Below are 19,131 nucleotides of genomic sequence, written 5' to 3'. Positions count from 1 at the left end.
GACACACCATCATGGGAGGGAGAGGTTACGTTTGTGTGGGGAGCAGAGCAGGGGTCAGTCCCAGATGCACACAGGCCTGGTCCTACACGACAGGGCTTGTACTGAAGGAAGCCTGACTGTGGAAGCGAAGTGTGCTCCCTTCCTTCCGAGAGAGGCAGCCGGGGTTTGGGGCCTCTCCTGTGATCTCTAGATCCTGGCAGCGCCCCAGCCTGCAGCTCAAGTCTCAAATGGTGCAATCGGCTGGGGTTTCCTGTTGGCCATCGATGCGTCTTCCTGCTCTCGTACCAGGGGCCTGACGTGCGGAGGGCTGAGCACTGCCTCCTGTTTGGCTTAATAACGAAGAAGGTTTCCTCGGGAGACCAGCGCGGCCAGTCTTTCACACTGTAGTATGAAGTACCGTGTCAGAGAACCTTCTCGTCCGGCCCCGGGAGCCAGGCTATCCTTAGAGGGGGTGGCAGGGCTCAGAGCAGAAGTGGGGACGGGCCCAGAAAGGGGAAGCTGCCGGCCTCCGTGAGCGTCTGTTCCCCTTGCTTCAGGTCTGGGCCCCAGGGCTCACTTCCTGCTTCTGTGCCATCCTGCCACAGACATTTGCGAGAAGCGGCCCTTTGCACCGGCTCTGTCTGTTCACACACGGACCCTCTGTTGTCCTCTGTTCTGTCCCGACTCACAGTGACCCCCTAGGACAGGGCAGAACAGCCTCTCCGAGTTTCTGAGACGCTAACTCTTTACGGGAGTCAAAAGCCTGTCTTTCTCCCAAAAAACAACTGGTGGTTTCAAACGGCTGATCTTGCAGATCGCAGCCCAACGAGCAACCATGACGCCATCAGGGCTCCTTACCCTTTTGAAATGTTAGAGACGGGGTGGGGAGTCGAACCATTCCCGTGGACTCTCGGTCTTCCTGAGTGTTTCTGAATAAACGACCTCGCACAGTTTTCATGGCGGTGACCTGCCAGGAGGGGGCCGGGCCTTTCTTCTGAGATTCCTTGGGGTGGGCTTGCACCCCCAAAGTGATGAGGAAGGCCACTGATCACCCAACTCAGTTTGCTTTTGGAAATTCTATGCCTTCCGTTCCTGAAAGGCTGGCTGGAGATGCATCCAGTGGTCTCTTCCATCAACTGTTCCAGGGTCTCGGAGAAAACCTCATTTCGTGGGTCGCAGCCCAATGTCTAACCCATTCCACCACTTTTTGTCCCTATCCAGAGAGATTTCATTAGCATCCAGGGTCCAGAAGCTCTGCCCGAGCTTGGGAATTCCCCTTGGAAAGCCCTGCCTTCCTGGGCCTGCCTTTTCCTCTCCTCTCCCCACTGCTATCACTGTCTGGGTTCAATCCATTGGCGGTCCCTCACCCCAGTCCCTTAGGGAGCAGGAGGGCAGCTTTCTGGCCTGCACTTGCCCCCTCCCTTGAGGCACTTTGTAATGGACAGAGAAGAGAAATGATGCTGGTCACTGCACTGTAGGGGTGAGCCAGCGTCCGTCCGAGGGGAGCTCTGAGACCTGATTCGCCACGCTGGGCTCTCCGCATCCTGACAGCCAGTGTCAGAGGGGAACTCGCCTCTCTTGGAGGATCCCTGGTTGCATAGTGGATTACAAACTGGGCTGCTAACTGCAAGGTCAGCAGTTTGAAACCACCAGCTGCTCCAAGGAAGAAAGATGAGGCTTTCTACTCCGGTAAAAAGCTACAGTCTCGGAAGCCCACAGGGGCAGGTCTACACTGTCTTTTAGGGTCACTCTGAGTCGCAGTGGACTCGCTGGCAGTGATTTTGAGTTGTGAACACTTGGGGTGTGTTCTACAACTAACTCTCAAAGCTTCTGGAGCACTGTGTTTCTTCTCCATGCAGGAAGCAAAGTGTGAACATTTCTGGGGCTTGGTGGCCTCTCCTGTATTCTGGGGAGACCATCTGGGGGAGGCTGGAAGCACCTGGGAGGAGGCAGGGAAAGCACTCCCTCCATGCAGCTGCTCCAGGACCCACCGCCACTGGCTTTGGGACTAGGAGTGCGGCTTTGCCCCGCCCCACGCAGCTCCCTCCTGCGTGTGCAGCTGTTTCCCCCCAGCTGGAAGGTGGTCGGCAGAACCGCTGGTTGCTTCCTCCAAATGAGTGGGCACGTGCACCAGATGCTGTGGGGGGCCCTCCCAGATCCCCTTCATCCGTGTTGTGAGTATTGGGAAATGCCTGGGAGTTCGCCCCCAACAATAGCCATGGGCTGACAGGCCACTGAAACCAAGCCAAAGCAAACACCGGTGTCTCGGCGCCCTTGATGTGCGCTGCTGGGCTTTCAGTGACGGGGAATTTGGAAGTAGATTGCCAGGCCTTTTTTAAAAATCACTTTATAAGGAGCTCATACGGCTCTTATCACAATCCACACATACATCAATTGTGTAAAGCACATTGGTACATTCATTGCCCTCATCATTCTCAAAACATTTGCTCTCCACTTAAGCCCCTGGCATCAGGTCCTCATTTTTCCCCCTCCCTCCCCTCTCCCCCCTCCCTCATGAGCCCTTGTTAATTTATAAATTATTATTTTGTCATATCTTGCCCTGTCCGACGTCTCCCTTCACCCACTTTTCTTTGTCCGTCCCCCAGGGAGGAGGTCACATGTAGATCCTTGTATTCGGTTCCTTCTTTCCAACCCACTCTCCCTCTACCCTCCCAGTATTGCCACTCTCACCACTGGCCCTGTAGGGATCATCCACCCTGGATTCCCTGTGTTTCCAGTTCCTATCTGTATCAGTGTACGTCCTCTGGTCTAGCCAGACTTGCAAGGTAGAATTTGGATCATGATAGTGGATTGGTGGGGGGGGGGGGGGGGAACGACACACCGAAGCCTGGCTGCCTGCCCCTAGGGAGGGTCCACTCTGTGGTTCTTTCACGTGCCTGCCTTTCACGTGCCTGTGGAGCTCCCCATGTGACCTCAAGGATTGTAGGTTTTAGCTGTAGCCACAAACTTCCTTAATGCCTCGCCCTGCCCTGCCCTGCCCTCGCCTGCTTCCCTTACTCCCTTGTAAGCCTCACTCCCTTAATCACATGCACTAGAACCCTTGCCTCAGGCTCTGTGTCTAACGCCCCCACCCCCGGGACAGCAGGTGGTCTTTTCTTGGGCTGGGTGTTGGAGCTACTCTCTCTTGAGGAGGTCTTGATGCTGGTGTGCGGGAGCCCCAGGTGCGGAGTGGGAGGGCCAGGGTAGGCCACTAGGGGAAAGGTGAGTTCTGTGCGTGATCAGTGAGGTGTAAGGATAGTCAGGCTGCCCACCTGACACTGCCCAGGGCCAGTGGAGACCGTCTGGAGGGGGCAGTGGGCTTGGAGTCAGGGTCCCCGGAACACTTGGGTTTGTTTGGATCTGGGGAGGGTCCTTCCGTCCTTGCAGACCAGGAGAAGCAGCAGGTCCAGAAAGTTCTCAGTGACCGGGAAGTTGCCTTGGAAGCAGGTAGGGAGTGATAGTTGGTCTCCACAGGGGATGTACTAGGTTCCACTGACTGACAGTGGCCTTGCCCAGGCATCTCAGGGTTCTGAGGAGAACATGGGACATTCTGCCAAAGCCTGAAGTCAGTGCTCAAAGGGAAGACAGGCTGGTGGGTGACCCACACACCCCTCCAACGTGATGGAGGCCAGGGAAGCTTGCATTCGGGCAAGCCCAACCATAGCTGCTGCAAACGTGTTAGCGGACAGGCTCTGTAGTTTGTAGACATTTGATACACTTTTTATGTTTTATAGTGGCTTTCCTAAGGAGCAGGTGTACTGATTTAGAATTCTCGATGGATACATGACCAGGCTCACAGATCACGTTTCGAGCTCCTGAGTGGGGCAAGCAGCGTGCAAACAGGTTCGACTGCAAAACAAAAAGTCGGTGCATGGGTGTCTCGGAAGAAAGGCCTGGTGATCTCCTTCCAAAATTATCAGCCACCCAAACCCCTCTAGTACATGTTTGTACCCCGACACTCACGGGGCTGCTGTGAGCCAGATAGGATGGGCAACTAGTAAACAGGTGGAGGGCGTTCGGTGGATTTAAATCTTTCTTTTTAGATTTTCAGAAAGCAGCCTCAGGTGAAAAAATGATGTCAAATCTTCTCTTTCTTCCAGGCCCACTTTCTTTCTCTTCTCTCCTTGTCTGTGTGATGAGATCGGAGCTGTTTCCTTTCTGTGCCCGAGATTTGGGCTGGGCTGGCAAGCCCCTTGGACCTGCTTGCCTGACCTTCCCATCTGCAAAGAGGTGGTGAGGATCAGTTTGTATTCCCAGGGCGTTGTGGGAAACGATGCTTGTAAATGATTCTTACAAGGGACTTTGGAGTCCCGAAGGGCTCCGCCGTTCTAAATAATAACAGGGAAGGTGGAGAAGGAACCACCAGTGGGCTGAGCACATCCCTCTGTCCAAGGCCGCAGATCCTGGCAGACATGCTCAGAGGAAGCACGCAATTGAATTCACATTCCAGCCCCAGACAGTCTTCCCCTGACCCTTCCGTGTGTGAGGAACAATGCTCTGTTTAGGACTCAGCTCTACATTTCCGGCTCTTTGTTAGCTGGGCGCTTTGCCTTAAAGTATATATAAATTTAGCTTTTTTCTTTCTTTTTTTCCTTCCTTTGGCTGGCTGTAGGTAGTCAGTGATTTGTGGTGATGGGTGGGAAGTTGTGAAGTGAGATGCAGGTGTTCTTCATGAGGAAGACAGAGGAGGGACTGGGTTCTAGAATCAGTTACCTGTCATTAAAATCAGCAGTGGAGTAAATAGACTGCCTATGCATTTCCCTAACACTCCAGCCCCAAGAACTGGAAAAGTGAGAAGAGAGGCGAGGTGAGGAGACCACTGGCCGAAGGTAAAGAGAAGGCCACCTTAGCAGAAAGCCACCTCCGATCGTGGCTGTGGTCTTGCTCCAGCCACCCAGTGGGGAGAGAGCCCTGGAGACTCCTCACTCTGGGAGCATTAGACTACTAGATTTGTATCAGTCTGCTGAGTATAACTACTCGGTTGAATTTGTTCGCACAGGTCTCGTAATTGTTTGTGCTGATTTTCTTGTGACCTATTTGTTCAAGCCCTTTGCCCATTAAAAAAAAATCAATGTAGGACTTTTTCTTAGTGATTTCTGAAAGCCTTTTATATATTGTGGACATGATCCCTTTGTCATATGTATGGTATTTGTTTCTCCCAATTTGTCATTTGCCTTTGACTTTGTATAGGCTAAACTTTTGTCTTTTTCTGAACCTACTCAGTGCTATCAAGTTAATTCAAATGCACGGAGACCCTGTGGGATAGAGTCGAACCATTTGGGTTTCTGAGGCTGTAAACCTTTAGAGGAATAGGAAGCCTCATCTTTCTCTCAAAAAGCAACTGGTAGTTTCAAACTGCTAACCTTGCTGTTAGCAGCCCAATACATAACCTATATGGCACCAGGGCTCCTTTTTGCTAAACAGAGGTGTAAAAAAAATTTTTTTAAATAGTATCAATTCTTTAATTATAATTTTGAGTCTTGGATAGGAAGAGTTTTTCCACTCCAAGATTTATATTTATGAGGAGTTACCAGAAAAAAAACAAACAAACCCTGGAATTGCGCTGGGGAGAGTGGAGCTTTCATAGTACGCATTTCCCCCACTAGGCGAGTATAGAGCAAGTCACTCTGAATTAGTGCACTCAGTGGTGTTGCCTAGGAAGGTTCTCTCGGGTTACAGTGAGTTTTTTCATAAAAGCAGTTTTGCTCGAACCTCTATTTTTGTGATGCTGATTTAAGAGAACAACCTGCAGCTGTGAAAGGTTGTTTCCTGCTTGGGAAAAATGCCACAGAAACTGTGTTGATGTTGACTACAGCTTACAAGGACAGTGCTATGGAAAGAACTCACGTGTATGAGTGGTTTTTTGTATTTAAAAAAATGTGAAATGTTGATTGATGACAAACCTCGTTCTGGACATCTGTCAACTTCCCTAACGGATGAAAATGTCAACTCACAGTGCATTTGGAGTTTGTTCCACCAGGTCAGACTGTTAGTCAAGCTTTCTATTTAGAGGTTTCTGAGAAGATTGCATAACAGTGTGCAACAAAAAAGGCCTGGTTTGTGGCAGACAAGGGATTGGTTTTGTCACCACAACAGTGGACCTGCTTACTCAGCCATCTCAGTGCGCCGGTTTTGGGCAAAAAACAGCATGCCTCTCTTGCCCCACTCACCTGACCTGACTCTGTGTGACTTTTTGTTTCCATGAAGAGGGACATGAAAGGACAGTGATTGGATGATGTAGAGGAGGTGAAGAAAAAAAATGAAGGAGGCGCTGTCAGCCATCCAAACAGACGAGTTTGAAAACTGTTTCCAAGAATGGAGTCGCAGATTTGACAGATGTATTAAGTGTAATGGAGATTACACTTTGAAGGTGATAAGGTTGTTTTGTAAACAAAATTAGTACAGAGCTTTGAAAAGGATTCAATTTGGGGGGTGTACCCCCTAGTATGTAATATAAGATATACACACATATGTGTCACACACCCATATGTATATATAGATAAACAGAAGGGGACGCCAAGAAGTTCAGGAAAAAATTCCATTTTCCTTGAACTTTCTGAAGCCTCTGTGTATGTACACGTGTATATATTCCATATGCATCTGTATGCACACATGTATACATATATGTGTATATACAGATATACACATAATATAATGTATACTATCCTACATTTCCTTCCTTCCTTTCAGTATTTTGTGGTTTTGTTCTTTAATATTTAACCTTTTTATTCACTATCTTTCTTTTGCTTTTGGAATGCTGCCCAGAGTCTATGTCCCTAAGTCCATTGGAGTCTGAATTGCTTATTGGTCTATTCTCTAGTACCAAATTGTTTTCACATCAGTGTAGAAGACTCAGTCCCTGTTGGTGTTCTCAGGGAGTTTTAGACGCTGTGCCCTCAGGAGGGGATTGTCTGGAGAGTGGGACTGCTTGCTTTCAGATGTAAACCGAAATGACCACATTAGAGGCCAGGCTGGAGGCAGTGGGGAAGAGAGGGCCCGGGGGAATATTCAGTGAGTGGAGTAGGTCAGCTGGAGCATTCCAAGGAAAACAAGGAGATGAGATGGTGAGTGACAATGATGAGGCGTGTAGGACATCAGGAAGGATGGATGGAAGGGAGGAAGGATCAAGGGAGTGAGGGAAGAATCCATCCATCCTTCCAGCGCTCCTTCAAGTCTCTTACCTGGAAGGAAGAGACGCAATAATCCCAGGACGTGTAAACCAACCAACAAAAATATCCCCACAAACAAAAATCCTAACCCACTGCCACGGAGTTGATTTTGACTCGAGGAAGCACAGAGTAGAATTGCCCCTGTGGATTTCTGAGGCTCTCAATCGTTGCGGGAGGGGAAAGTCTCATCTTTCTTTTGCGGAGCAGCTTGTGGAGTTGAGCTGCTGACCTTGTGGTGTATAGCCCAACATGCAACCCGCTACATCACCAGAGTTAAGAACAGCCCTTTGAAGCGTAATAAGTCTTCTTCCAGTCCCGATGCCCCATTCTTCTTCACGTACTTCACCTTCTCTGTATTGCCCAGCACACAGGTGGAATGAGTGTGGTGAGAGGATACAACCCTGCTGCACGCCTTTCCTGATTTTAAACCATATTCCTTATTCCCTTGCTCTGGTCACACAACTGCCTCTTGATCCATGTACAAGTTCCCCGTGAGCACAATGAAATGTTTTGGGATTCCCATTCGTAAGGTTATCCGTAGTTTTTTAAGAGCCACACATCCCAGTGCCTTGGCATAGTCAATAAAATACAAGTAAACCTCTTTCTGGTGTTCTCTAATTTGAGCCAAGATCCATCTGACATCAGCCATGCGATCCTTACTTTCACATCCTCTTCTGAATCAGGCTTGAAGCTGTGGCAGCTCCCTGTCAATGTTGTTGGATGTCCTTCAGCAAAATTTTATTTGCATGTGACATTAATGCTATTGTTCTATAGTTTGACCATTCTGTTGGTTTCCCTTTCTTTGGAATGGGCATACATATGGATCTCTTCCAATCAGTCAGCCTAGTAGCTGCCTTCCAAATGTCCTGGCATAGTTGAGCGAGTGCTTCCAGTTCTCATCAGTGTGTTGGAACAGTTCAGTCGAGATCATAGCAATTCCTGGAGGCTTGCTTTTGGCTAACGCTTTCAATACAGCTTGAACGTCTTCCTTCAGCACCATTGGTTCTTGCTCATATTATTACCTCCTGAAATGGTGGAATGCTGGCTCCTTCTTGTCGGCCCAGTGACTCTGTATTCTTTCCATCTTCTTTTGATGCTTCCTGCGTCATTGGATATTTTCCCCATAGAATCTTTCAGGATTGCAACCTGAGGTTTTTCCTTGTGTCCTTTCCGTTTGAGAGAGGCTGAGCATGTTCTTACTTTTTGGTTTTCTAAGTCTTTGCGCATTTCGTTATAATATTTGCCTCTGTCTTCTTGAGCTGCCCTTTGAAATTTTCTGTTCCGCTCTTTGACTTCATCTGTATTTCCCTTTGCTTTTTTAGCTACATGACAATTAGGAACAAGTTTCCGAGTCTCTTCTGACACCCATTGTCATCTTCTCCTTCCTTCTTGTCTTTAATGACCTTTGTCTTTCGTCATGAACGATGCCCTTGATGTCCTCCCACAGCTCGCCGGGTTTTCTGTCACGAGTGGTCAGTGTGTCAAATATGGTCTTGAGATGTTCTCCAAATTCAGGAGGGATAGACTCAAGTTTGTGTTTTGGCTGTTATGGACTTGTCTGGGTTTTATTCCGCTTTAACCTGCACTTACACAGGAGCACAGTCAGCCCTGGTCCTGGTCTAGCTGCTGATATCGAGTGTTGCCATCGTCTCTTCCCGCAGACTTAGTCAAGTTAATATCTATGTATTCGTTTTGATTTCTGTGTTGCCTTTTATGTTGTTATAAAAAGGTATTTGCTATGAACGAGTCCTTGGTTTGCAAAATTCCGTCATGTAATATTCAGCTTCCTTTCAATCACCAAGTTCATATTTTCCAACTGCTATTCCTTCCTCTTTTCAACTTTTACATTCTAATCACCAAGAATTATCAATGTATCTTGATTATGTATTTGATTGATGTCTGACTGAAGACATTGGTAGATATCTGAAATTTCTTCATCATTAGCTTTTGGGGTTGGTACATACATCTGAATAATATTTGTATTGATTTGATTCCCTTGAAGGCAGATAGATATAATCTTATCGCAGATAGCATTGGACTTTAAGGTTGAGTTTGCAATGTCCTTTTGGACGGTGAATACTGTGCCATTCCTCTTGACTGGGTCCTTCCGGGCGGGGTAAACCCTCCGACTCAAATGGCCACTGTCAGTCCACTTCAGCTCACCAATGCCTAAGACATCTGTCTTTATGTGCTTCCATCTCATTTTCGATGACTTCTAATTTTCCTAAATTCATACTTCTCCAATTCCAAGTTCTGATCATTAGCAGATGTTCGCAGCTGGCTCTCCTGACCTTGAGTTGTGCTCCCTCAGCAAACGAAGAGCCCGAAGGCTCCCTCCACAGGCTTTACCCGACTCACGTCTCAAGGTCGGTTGACTCGGCTCCCCTCTGAGAAAGCAGCTCTTCCTAAGTCACATTTCAGGTGCCCCTGGCCCCAAGGAGCCCACCCCCCAGCACAGTCTCTGTCTGTTCTGCGTCCACTCGTTGGGCCTTCACTGTCTGACAGTGTGGCAAGGCTACGCCCAAGGTTCTCAGTGGCTACTTCCTCCCAAGCGGGTAGCTTGTTCCGTCTTCCTTGTCTGCTCTTGGTCTGAGAGCTTGGCGGAAACCTGTTCACTTTGGGGGACCCTGCTGGCATTGGAAACACCAGAGACATGGCTTCCAGCATCACAACACCCGAGCCGGCACACACACAGTATGACAAACTGACACAGTATGACAAACTGACAGGCAAGCCGTGGCAGAAAAGTATAATGAAGTAAAAAAGGAGGGGGGTGTAGTATTAAATTTTAAAAAATTGGCGCTGATGGAGGGAGGTAGGGGGCCAGCCCCCACCGTTAATACTCCTATTGCTACTACTTCTCGGATTCAGTAATGCACAATTGTACGGTTGAGATATATAAGCATTATATTAAAGTCATCAAGAGCATGAGAGATATTACAATAATACAGTCAGACACATTACATGATACCATCGCTCACCTCAGCCCAGCTTGGTGGTCCACGTGGAGAGAGGGGGAAGGGAAGGAGGGTAAGGGAACAAGGGAGAGGGGAGTGACCAGGGAGTGAGCAGCAAGGAGCTCAGAGTCAGAGAGAGAGATCTATATTGCTGGCTCACATCTATATACCTTTTGGGGGCAAACCAGCCCACTAATTACAGGTAGAGACATACGTCACAGGAAGGGGCTGCACTGTAGGTTACACAGCAATGAGAGGGTGGTCTAGGGGGTGGTCTCTGGGTCTCCATAGGAACATTATCAGTAGGGTGAAAACTCCGCCTACAGGAGCCTGTCCATTGTCCCCAGAGGCAGGGAGCAGGCCCACCCCTGCGGTGGGATGAGAGAGCAGTCTGGCAACTGATTGCCCTCAGTGGGGGAATGCCTGCGCATCTGACCTCCCCCCACAGGGGGGGAGGGGAAACAATGGGTAGGATCCCACTTAATATGAACTATGTAGCCTAGGTGAGTGTCTAGATATCAATATTGGTCAGTGGTTATAAGGTGAGGGTGGGAGGGCATGGGAAAGAAAAACTCGGTGGGGCGGGTGTACGGAGCTTCTGTTAAGAGTGATGGGAAAATGTGGGAGCAGTTAAGACCAACACGATGTGTGTGATCTTGAACTGTACGTGTGCAGATGGTTGAAATGCAGATGTTCTCTTGCATATATGTTTATCACAATAAAACGTCTACATGTATTGGAGAGAACCAGTGGTGCTGTAAACAGATGTTGGTTTCGTTGTAATAGTATGCAGTGCGAAGATCTGAAATGTTCAGGGGAAAGTGACCAGAGCCTGGCATCTACGTTGAATTGCCTTCAAAAGTGAGATGAATTATCACTGGAGAGAGCTGTGCAGATAGACCGAACCCCCGCCATCGATTAGCTGCTGACTCGTAGGGACTCTGTACAGAGTACGGGAGCAGGCAGCCTCAGATTTCCCCCAGGGAGCAGTTGTTGGGATTGGGTGCACACAATGGATGTCGAAAACGGTATGCAATCAAGTGCTTTCCTAAAAGTTCGCAGTTCGAGTCCGCCCAGCAGCCTCGTGGAAGAAAGCCCTGCTGATTTGCTTCTGTCAAGATCACAGCTGGGAAAACCACACGGAGCAGTTCTGTGTGGCGCACAGGGTCCCGTGAGCTGGGTGGGGTTTTTTTAGGAGGGGAGGGGAGGCAGGGAGAGTATACACTTAGATATGTTAGCTACATTTGCACTCATATTTTAAACAAAATTGGGCTCATTTTCTTTACATAATTTTGTAGCTGGGCTTTTCATAAACTCCACTCACTGTCATCAAGGCGATGCTGACTCATAGAGACCCTACAGGACAGGGTAGAACTGCCCCTGTGAGTTTCCAAGACCATATCTCTTTATGGGAGATAGAAAGCCCTGTCTTTCTCCTGAGGAGTGGCTGGTGGTTTTGAACTGCTGGCCTGGTGTTTCCAGAATGGAAGGGTCATCCCAAGGAGCAGTTGGTGGTTGAGAATGATTGACCGGCAGTTAGCAGGCCGGCACATAGTGCATCATTATTCACCAGGCCGGTGACGCGAGTGCGCATGATCATGTTTGCACGGTGATCCAGATCCAGTGGATCTGCTGTGCTCATCCTGTGTGGCTGCGTTTGGTGTGCTCAGGACTGAACTGGAGCCCGTCCCTGTCAGCCTCGTCTCCATTCTCTGGGGGGCAGGCCCGTTCCCCGGAGGAGCACTCAGAAGTCCGGCTTAGGTGCTGCCATTCGCCCAGTTCTTGTCCTCGCTCTGCCCTGGTGGTCATAGGCGGTCTTTGGTTACCCTCTACCCTCGGCTCGGTTTGCTCTCAGAGGCGGTGCACGTAGCGGAGATAGAGGCCAGGAGGTAGTCGTCTCAGTAGCCCGGGTCAGTGTGGATGGCACGAGTGTGGAGCAGGGAGAGGCAGAGAACTGGGTCGCCTGATTCTGTGTCCTCCCCTCCTCCCCTGCCCCTTTGTCCTTGTTCGGCCTCATTCGTATGAATATAACTTGATGCTAACGTCTGTCTTCTTTAAAACATAGGCCGCTCCTTCGGATGAAAAGAGAGAGGAAGCATGGACTACAGTTGCCAGGCATCCCTGGTTCCGTGTGGACAAGATAAATACATTTCCAAGTAAGGACTTTTGCTTTCCCCCCATTGTGGTGGATGGGAGTGGGGACAGGTGCCATTTCTATACATCAGAGACCTGGGGTCCCCATGTGCAGGAGAAGCTGAACAGATGAGTTTGGCCTGCTGAGAGTATCAGCAAGCCACCAAACAAACAAACAAGCCCAAACTTTCACTTTCATCGAGTCGATTCTGACCCACAGTGACCCCATGGGTTCCCAAGACTGTATGCAAGTAGAAAGCCTCATCTTTCTTCCTTGAAGCAGCTGGTGGTTTTGAACTGCTGACCTTGCTGTTAGCAGCCCAGCTCATAGCCCACTACGCTCCCGGGGCACTCTATCAGCAAGGCACAGTGACAGACAGAACTAGCTTCCAGAGCCTGGCCACAGAGAGGGGATTGATGAAGGGGATTCAATATTCCTCACTTGAGGGATTTTGTTAGAGGAGGGGTCCTGGAGGGGTTCTTGGAAGAGGTGGTGGATTGTGGTTGCTAATGTCCTGTCTGTAAAGTCTCCTAGGGAAGTCCCGGCTGGGCTGGGTGATGTGTCCCTGCACTGCTATATTTCTGGCTAAAATGTGTCTTCTGAACAACACCAAAGCAAACTCACTGCCACTGAGTCATTTCTGACTCAGAGCCACTGAGTAACACAGCGTGGAACTGCCCCTGTGGGTTTCTGAGACAGTGAACTCTTTACAGGACTAGAGAGCCTCATCTTTCTCCCCAGGAGCAGCTAATGGTTTTGAACCGCTGACCCCCTGTACTACCAGGGCTCCCTGCTGAACAGGAGGACAGTGTTACTGTATGTGAGAGACCGAGCAATCGTAGTGCTTCACTGAAGAATTTCCCCACGCCAGTCTACATCCCCGTTTCGGATTTATGTGCTCCGCAGTACCAGGCAGCTTTTGTGCTCAGTTATTTGAAAGGCAGGGTTTTCACTAATTCATGTCAGCGCCGGTGAAGTTCCTCCCGTTGATCTGGGTTGAGCTTATCAGGTGGTGATCCTTGGAATGCCAAGTCCGCTGGGTTGGCCTGCCTTGGCCTAAATTCTCCCTGTTGAAGGGCGGCGGTCAGAGGGACTGAACTTGGTTGCCTCTGGCCTGCGAACAGACCCACGCAGAGGATGACCTCCGCAGCTGTCTGCTCTGGCCCCACAGTTTCCAGAAGCTCGGGGACTGCAACAGCTTGCGCAGTTAGATAAGGCTGGTGGGAGTCGCCTCGGGTCTGTGTGGGACTATCTGAGAACTGAGGGTTTGAAGCTCATCTCTGCCATCTCCTCGAGGGCTGTGTCCCCCGCTGGCCACGCAGGGCAAGCGAAGGACGCCTGAAGCCAGCCTTCCAGGCCCAATGGTGCGTTTTTCCTCTAGGCTCACTCACTCACGCACCCGTGCACCCAGCGTGTAGGTATACAGTAGACTGTTGCTAAGCCCCGCAACCCCCTCGTGCCCACTTGTAGTCGTTACCCCTGCCGTGAACTGCATTCTGCCCTCCGAGTTCCAGTCGTTCTGCAAATGCCATCATGCGGCGTGTGCCCTTTTCGTCTGGCTTCTTTCCGTCCGCACGATCCCTTCTGGGTCCGTTGATGTCCTGTGCCGTTCATGCAGCGTCCCATCACGGTGTCATGTTCCTTTGCACGACGACGCCCAAACCAAACTCGTTCCCGTCAAAGGGATTCCAGCTCACTCACAGGGACCCTGCAGGGCAGAGGGGACGGCCCCATAGGACTTGCGAGGCTGTTGGTGGAAGCAGACTGTCACGTCTCTGCCCTGCACACCTTCCCATGAGCAGTCTGTCTCCAGGGCTCCTTTCTGTGTGACTGTGAAAGGACCCACTTCACTGCCATCGAGTCCACTCTGACTCACAGTGACCGATGGACAGAACTGCCCCTGTGTGGTGTCCGGGGCTGTCTTTCTTTACGGGTGCAGAAAGCCTCATCTTTGCCCAGTGGAGAGGCTGGTGAGCCCAAACCGCTGGCTGTGTGATTAGCAGCCCAACTCCTAACCCAGGACACCACCAGGCCGGGCTCCTTTGTGTGGCCCTCTCTCTCTGTTTATCCATACCGCAGTGGATGGGAATTTGCCAGGTTTTGGGGGGTTTTTTTTGAAACCACGATGATGCCACATGTATGAGGCAGAAGTAGATGGGGCCCAGACCTGACCTTTTTGAACCTTGGGAAAATCCTGGACATGTCTAAGTCTGAGAAAGGCCTGTAATAGTATTTTTCCCCTAACTCGGCATGATGGAGCCCTTGTGGGGCTGTCGGTTGAGTGTTGGGGGTTCCAACCCTTTGGCCGCTCTGAGGGGGAAAATGAGACTTTCTGCTCCCGGAAAGGTTTACCTCTGTGCAAATCCTATATCGAGTCACTACGAGCCGGGGTCCACTTGATGGCAGTGGGCTTGGGGGAACTCAGAGCTTGTGTGAGGGAGGGGAGCCAGCGCTTTGGGTTGCGTGATTGCCTCTAGGCGTGTGACTTCTTCACATCCCTGTTTGTGTACCTTGGGGCTGGGGAGGTCTTATCAAGGTGCCAGCCCTTTCAGCCAGTGATACCTGCCTTCGTTTTCTAGAGTTTTCTCAAGCTTTGCCTGTTCCGGAATGGTGGTTACTCTTGACCCAGGGAAGTCGGTCATGGGGTGCTGGTGGTGTCCACACATACGTTCACCACAAGCACCTAAAGGGGTGACTAGAGACTGATTGGAGAAAAGAGAGACCCCAACTGCAGTATAAGTGGCTTCAGCCAAGAATGTGACCCGGCTTGTTTCTCTCCCCTAAGGAATGAGCTCCTGCTTCACCTCAAGACCTACAACTTGTACTATGAAGGACAGAATTTGCAGCTGCGACACCGCGAGGTAAGGGGTGCCCAGGCAGGGCAGTCTGTGTAGCTTCTTGTTTGCTGGACCAACCATGCCCTGTCTTCAGATGTCCCGGACCGGAGGGTGCCCTGAGGTCCCAAGATACCCCAGCCTTCCTCTCGCCAGGAGTGGTCTCTCATTTAGGATGGGAAGAGGGAGTTTCTGGGGTTCTGTGGAAGCGCACCTCAGGCCAAGTTTCATTCTACAAACCACGAGTATTTCTGGTCCAGAGATAAGTGGCTGTGTGGATGGGCCAGTTCTTGCCTCGGAGGTGGGGGTTCCCCAAAGAGAAGCTCTCTTGGAACAGCCCTTACCGATAGCTCTCAGGCAGGCTGTCCTCGTCCTGGGAGACCCAGACACCTTGCCCAGGCCTCTGTTTTTGCACCCCCGGCCTCAGGTGTACCGATACACTCACCTGGCCCGGTTCTGTAAGCTCTGAGGTGGGAACTGGGTTCTTCCCCGCACTGTGGCCTCCTTCCCAGCTGCCCTCGTTGGAGTTCCCTTTGTCCCCCATCTGTCTTTCTCCCCCAGCCCCCATCCAGAAGCTAAGCTTACTCCTCTTGTATCCATTTCTGAAGCGCCTGTTATCAGATAGGTGGCGAGTTAGCAAGGAGCCTGGTGGAGTCATCTATACTCCTGTGTTCTCCACTGATAAGAAAGCACGTGCAGGACCTTTCCAAGAGCACATTTCAGGTCACCAAGCCATGGCGATTTCATCCATGGAAATGGATATCAAATGGTGGCATTTCAACCCAAGGCAGGCTGGCTGGGGATAGTGTTTGGGATGCAGTAGCCTGCTTTATTGCCCTTGATCCACTTAGTCCAGTCCTGTTTTGGGCTATAATCTGCCCGACATTTGTGTCATGAAGTGATGACACAAACACTGTCAAGCTGAGAGACTGCAGAAAAGTCTGCCAATAAATCATGTCTTTGCCCCCCAAGGCCCCAAAGTATCCTAAAGTCACTCTGTCCCTCTCCTGCCCTGATTTCTCCCACAACCGGGATGATGCTAGGACGCTGGATAGTTACTGATTTGGACAGTGGTCATCTTCACCCATTGAACTTATTTTGAGGGTGTGACCATGGCTCAGTCTGACCTGTGAGCCCTGCCCCTACAGCGTGGGTTCAGAAAGGCTCTGCTGTCAAAGAGTCTGTTAATTAGAAGCTGGGTCATGAGCAGACTGAAGTTCTTAAACCCCTTTCCTGGGGTGTGCACCACAGACGAGTCGGTATACTCCATGGACAAAAGGGTCTGTCTGGTCCTACAGGGGATCCGCTTCTTTAGGATAGAACCTGTAAGTGACCTTGGAAGGATTTCGTGTTAGTCAACAACCCCTTGAGTATGAATTTGGCAGCTCTTGCAGGATTCATTCACCCCTTGGCGGATCCTAAGACAGCCCGTTAGTTTCTTAGAGGCTCAGGGAAGTCCTGCGGTAAAGAAACCTTATTTGTGATGGTGAGCCCAGCATCTCTCAGCTATGATCACACTCCTAACACCTCTCAGAAGCACCCACTGATCCGCTAGAGGAGCTAGTGCCTTGCACAGTCACCATGGGGGAAGTCCTGCTTTGAATCTGCCCGCAGTGGATGGGTGAGATGACCACGCCTACCCAACTAATGACACTTGCCACAGTATGGGAGGGGCCTTAGCTCATTCAAGAGTTCTCTCAATTCTGTAGGCAAAGGTGAGTCTGACTTTTTCAAGAAGATAGGTTCTGCTTTTTTTTTTCTTTTAAGGTGTTTGCATAGAAAAATCTTTTTTTAAATTCACACAAGTAAATTTTAATTTCAAGACAACAAAAGAAACAGGCAGAGTCAGTGTCAGAGCTGGGGTAGGAACTTGATGACCCCCCTCTCTCCCCAGCCCCCGTGAGCGTAGCTCAGGCTGCCCAGCTAGGGCGCATCCAGTTTGCTGTCCGTTGCCCACAGCCAGGTGCCGGGCTGTGGGAGGCTGTGGATTCACGGGGGCCCCCTGCTTTGTGGGCAGGAGGAAGATGAGTTCATCGTCGAGGGGCTGCTGAACATCTCCTGGGGGCTGTGCCGGCCCATCCGTCTGCAGATGCAGGATGACAATGAGCGCATCCGCCCCCCACCCTCCTCCTCTTCCTGGCACTCCGGCTGCAACTTGGGGGCACAGGGGTGAGTGAGGGGGTGTCTAGGGATCCCTGGGGAGGGGAGGGGTTTCTGTGTGCTCTCAAGCTGATCAACACTTCTTCCAGCCAGCCCCCCCAGGCTGGCTCTGTCGCCCCACCGCCTCCACTGCTACCTGATTTGGGCTTGGAATGAGGAGCCAAGGGCAGAGAGCTGTGTGCCTCCAGTCTCTGACTGAGAGACACTGTGTGGGGTGGGGGGAGAGGCTGAGTCAGGGAGGGGAAGTGCCAAAGCCTGGGTGAGCCGAGTACCCCACCTCATGGAAAATTCTGGAGTCTCAGGATGGTTGCTAAGGGCCAGCTAACCCCAGCCTGGGGATCTCTCCGAGGACTCTCAGTCCCTCGGCTTTCACCCTCCTGCGGCACTTGTAGAACTGGCTCTTTATAACATGGCTCCCCTCTGGACATGTTCTGACCAGAGCTCTCCTTGGTTTGGGGCACCTTGGAGAGGAAAAAGAAGCCTAGGTCAGCCAGGGGTCTGCTCTGGGCAGGTCACGCTTGGACCAGGCCCTCCTCTGCCCCCCACCCCCCACTGGAATGGCTGTGGGAATCAACCCTTCCTTCTCGACCCAAGGCAGCCACGGAGCATGTCTAGAAGGCACACCCTCAGTTCTGTCTTTCTGGGGCGTCCGTGTGTAGGACCAACCAAAACCTAAAACATGCTGATACCGACTGTCTTCGGGCCAGGACCCCGGTGGAGGGAGTGCAGCCCTCAGCCAAAACCGCAGGGCTGCTTTTGCTATTTTAAATGAGAGCCAAGCTCTCTGTGCTTGGCCCGGCCGGACGCTGCGTTAAACTCCCACAGCCAAATCGCGCTCCCACATGTGGAGAGAAGGCTGCCGTGTGGCCAAGCCCCGGAGCTGATCTGGTTTCTGTCCACAGCAACTGCAGGAGGAAAACGGCTCTTGCCCAGACCGCTGGCCGCTGGCTGGGCTCTGGGGTCAGGGGGTCTTTGATTTCATTTCATTTGCTGGATTTCACACTTCGCTTCGCCTTCCGCCGTCCAAAGGAACCAGATCCATTTCATGGCTCCGCCCCAGCCCAGGTTACATTCTGTTCCCCACATGAGTTGAAAACATTTTTAAAATTCCATCCGACCTTATGCCCTTTGCCAGGCGGCCTGTCAAGGCGTCCTTCACACGGCACAGGGGCTTCTCCCCCCGGCCCTGGTGTCTGTTGGCTCTGGAAACGTCCACATGCTCGAAGACTCAGAGTTTCAGGCCTGGCCAGTAATTTCATCCCTGGTTGCAGCTGCCACAAAGTGAACGGATGCCCGCATTTCTGCGCCGCACTGTTCCTGCTTCGGCTTTGAAGGAGGGAGCGGGGAGGGCTTCTCGGTGACAGCGATCCTTGTGCTTGAGAGGGTCTGACCAGGTCTGCCCCAAGGCTCAGCTCCTGCAGTAAGAGGAGTACCCACCTGTCTTCTCAGAAGTGTCACCCAGGTGACACGAGGCTTCTCTCGACAGTGTTGCAGCAAACACTCGCTCTTCTCATCACTTGTCCCTGCCTGCGGCTGGTGAGTCCACTGGGACTCACGAGGACCTCGCGGACAGAGTGAAACACTGCCAGCTCCTGCGTCATCCTCCCAAGCACCAACACCCGAGTCCCTCCACGAGGCTCTAGGGCCAATCCATCTGGCTCAGCCATGGACTGCATGGTGGTGATGCCTTGAACCGTGACCCGCAAGGGCAGCAGTTTGAAACCACTGGTCCCGTAAACAGTTACAGTCTGGGAAATTCACAGGGCGCAGTTCTGCCCGGTCCAACTCGATGGCAGTGTGTTATAGCAGAAGCACCGTAAGTGGGTGACGGTCACACACGCACGTTTATTTTCTCCTCGGTTAGTAGGCTAGCAGTCTGGACTCTAGGGAAAGCCTTT

At 51.1% G+C, this 19,131-nt stretch overlaps 1 protein-coding gene across 2 annotated transcripts in view; it reads left to right on the top strand.

Moving 5' to 3' along the window:
* The window catches only part of RASSF2 (Ras association domain family member 2), a 47,459-nt gene that overhangs the window by 15,340 nt on the left and 12,988 nt on the right, over positions 1–19,131 (top strand). For both annotated transcript variants that reach the window (XM_045295450.1, XM_004697852.3), the window contains exons 3-5: positions 12,171–12,261; positions 15,025–15,100; positions 17,091–17,242. In XM_045295450.1, the coding sequence (XP_045151385.1) occupies positions 12,203–12,261; positions 15,025–15,100; positions 17,091–17,242 (287 nt within the window). In that variant the 5' untranslated portion in view covers positions 12,171–12,202. The remainder of the gene's footprint in view (positions 1–12,170; positions 12,262–15,024; positions 15,101–17,090; positions 17,243–19,131) is intronic.

This window comes from Echinops telfairi, unplaced genomic scaffold (genome assembly GCF_000313985.2).
Source record: "Echinops telfairi isolate 266 unplaced genomic scaffold, ASM31398v2 ScPeMD7_5592;HRSCAF=6446, whole genome shotgun sequence".
NCBI classification, from domain to species: domain Eukaryota; kingdom Metazoa; phylum Chordata; class Mammalia; order Afrosoricida; family Tenrecidae; genus Echinops; species Echinops telfairi.
Note: the sequence above shows the minus strand (reverse complement) of the source record. Positions and strands in the feature narration are given on the sequence as shown.